This window comes from Triticum dicoccoides, chromosome 3A (genome assembly GCF_002162155.2).
Source record: "Triticum dicoccoides isolate Atlit2015 ecotype Zavitan chromosome 3A, WEW_v2.0, whole genome shotgun sequence".
NCBI lineage: Eukaryota > Viridiplantae > Streptophyta > Magnoliopsida > Poales > Poaceae > Triticum > Triticum dicoccoides.
Genome location: NC_041384.1, coordinates 495,499,411 through 495,502,176, shown reverse-complemented (window position 1 = coordinate 495,502,176; position 2,766 = coordinate 495,499,411). Strand labels below are relative to the sequence as shown.

Here is a 2,766-nt window from a genome sequence, read left to right as displayed (position 1 = left end):
GGGGGGCGCCTAGTATGGCCCTCATGAAGCTCCGCCACTGGTCGCAACCTAGTATGACCCTCATGAAGCTCTGCCACTGGTCGCAACTCCTTCTCCTCCTCTCTCCCACGCCGTCATCGAGGAGCCCCTGCTCCTGTTCAACCTCCTCATTGAAGCCCCCTCACTTTCTCCTCATACCTCACCACCCGCGACGTGCCCACCCGTCGCATCCAGTCCTAGAGCCGCATGGCCCTGCAACCAGATGTATCATCACCGCTAAAGTCAGAACTGGATGAGACGGAGAAGATGGAGATATTGCGGAGGTGTCTGGCTTCCTCCCGCTGTGGGCGCGCTCTCTGGTGCCGCGGCATGGATTTCTCAGGATTCTAGTTGGTCAACGACTTGGTTGGAGAAAAAAAAAGTCCTCCGTGGACCAAGACAAATTTCAGCAATGGCTAAGAAATTGCATATCCGAAAAAAAAAACAAAGGAATGTCCGCGGAATGGTTAAGCTGGCGTCTAATTTTCCTATTCGTCATTCGAGTAATAGAAATGTGTTCCTCGCCAGATACAAGAAGAGTAAAACAGAACGCGTTTGCAGTACTTCACATGAAGCAATGACATCCAAATTGGGGTGGGATTTGGTCTCGCCTACGAGTTAGAATTGGCTGGGCTTCCGCTCATGTACTATTAACCTGAACGATTACCATGCCACAGGAAAAAAAACTCGACATTTATATGCAACAAGTTGGTGTAAGTTGCAGGCTCTCTCGCCCCATCCAAAAGAAAAAGGTTGCAGGCTCTCTCACACCTGGAAGTCAAACTGACGAAACTGAAGGCTTAGATTTATGTGGTCTGACAGGCTTTGTTTACAGCGATAAGAAATGTTTAGGCTCTGCACTCGACCCTCTACTTGGTGAGAAAGTATGTGTGTGAGGTATTTCTCCAAGAGACGATGAAATTAAGGATTTGTCCGTTAATGGAAAGAAAGCACAGCACCTAGAAAAACGCAACTTCTACAAAGGAAAAGCTTCAGATTCAGAGAACTTACGGGATTTACTGCAAGTATTATCGGAGTGTACTAGGCCGTCAGGGCACAAGCAGCCGATGAAATCGCCGGTCCGACTGTAACCGCACTGTCCCTTGGAATTGGATCCCTCGCACTGGATACATGCCGGGTCCTTTGCGCTCTCGTTCCATCCCAGCTGGAATTCCTGACGAAGAAGATTGGCATATCCACTCCCGTTTGTCCATCCATGGTCAGTAAAGTTGATCTCGCCGTATTTGTGCACAGGCAATTGTATGACTTGGTTGCACGCTTGCACCCAGTTGCCGGCGGGCACTGCATCATCCGGAAGCACGAACGATAGCCCAGGACCAGGACCATCTTCAAAGCTTTGGCAGCTGATCGGGTAGATGCTACTCGGTTTGTAGAAGGTAAAGTTGAAGTTGCAGCCGATGAAGAAGATAAGGTAATCGACCGTGCTGTCAGGAAAGTACAGCGGCGATCCCTCTTGAAAAGTGACGTTGCGGCCGATTCTTGGTCTCGGGCAGGGGTTGAGGTCGTCGTCGACGTTCGGGTCGGCTAGAGAGACGGTTGCGAGCGCGCCGTCGATGCCCTTGACCGTGTAGTTGGCGGTGCCGTTGAGCTGCAGGATGGGCTTGTTGTCGTCGCAGAGGATCCCCAGGCCAGGGTAGCCGCAGTAGGAGTTGTCGTTGCCCCTGAGATCTTTTGTCTTCCCGACGAGATAGAACGGGTAGCTGATCCTCACGTCCCCGCATGTGTAAGTTTGATTCAGGCACATGGAGGGGTCGTAAGCCCCATCATCGGATGAATCGCCATGGGAGGCGGCGACCCAGAGGAGGAGAAGCAGCAGCAGCCGGTGGCATATCAAGAGAGGCATGGCTATGGGCTAATGGAGTTAGGCGAACGAGGGCCTCTTTTTTCTTCCCCTCTGGTTTGGTGGCTGTCTGCACCGGGCCGTTTGTTTCTTGCCGCTGCTCCTCCTCCGCGTTTATAAGTGGCGGAGGCCTTGCGAGTTTCTCCGGCGGCTGGCTGGCTTGGAAGGCCCCTCTTGCTCAAACCTTTGACCAGTCCGGTCTCGCGCACACATAACGCGAGTGTGCCACGCAAGTCGTCTGCTGTACTGCTACCTCCCGTCGTTGTTCCGTGGAGACTGGTGTGGTATACTTTATTCAGTTTATTGGCCCAGCCGCGTCGAAGAAAGGCTTCTAGCTAGTCGCCGATGTACACTTTTGTCTTCCACAAGCAGGTTTTTAAAATTTGGGAATCGCTAAGTTCTCTTAATAGTCTGTAAAACCAGTGCACCTGGTGTTGGTGGTGATCCAAGCTGGATCCCTCCCAGCTACAAAAAGAACAGCACATCTAGACGTACCATATCTAGATGTATTTAGATGTGCCGTAGCCAAACCCAAGAAAGAATAAGGACCACGTCAAAACTCTTCCGAAGACCTACTGCTCATGAAGGTACTACGTGTTTGTCTAACATAAGAGCATCTCTAGCCGCCCCTCCAGACCACTTTCTTTGCACAGGTGATGTAAAAGGACAAAAAACGGCCCCCCGAAGCCCCCCCCTCCCTCCCAAGACCTCAAATTAGCGCCGGCAAACCCAGACCAAACACAACGCACTGGCCTCTCTTGAGGGCGCCGACGGAAGTAACAACCAATCCTATTCCCCCACTCCTCCTTTTTTCTGACCCACCTAATCACTTTTTGCCCGACGATTGTCTTAGGGGCACCAACGACTGGAAAAACGTACTCGCATTT

General features: G+C 51.7%; 1 protein-coding gene across 3 annotated transcripts in view; it reads right to left on the bottom strand.

Moving 5' to 3' along the window:
• LOC119268766 (LEAF RUST 10 DISEASE-RESISTANCE LOCUS RECEPTOR-LIKE PROTEIN KINASE-like 1.2) overlaps positions 1 to 2,766 on the bottom strand; it is a 22,019-nt gene that overhangs the window by 7,878 nt on the left and 11,375 nt on the right. The window contains exon 1 of one of the 3 annotated variants that reach the window (XM_037550474.1): positions 1,030 to 2,505. The exons of the other annotated variants lie outside the window; for them this stretch is intronic. Within the exon in view, the coding sequence (XP_037406371.1) occupies positions 1,030 to 1,882 (853 nt within the window). The 5' untranslated portion in view covers positions 1,883 to 2,505. Of the gene's footprint in view, positions 1 to 1,029; positions 2,506 to 2,766 lie in introns of those variants that run through there. 3 annotated transcript variants of the gene reach the window in all.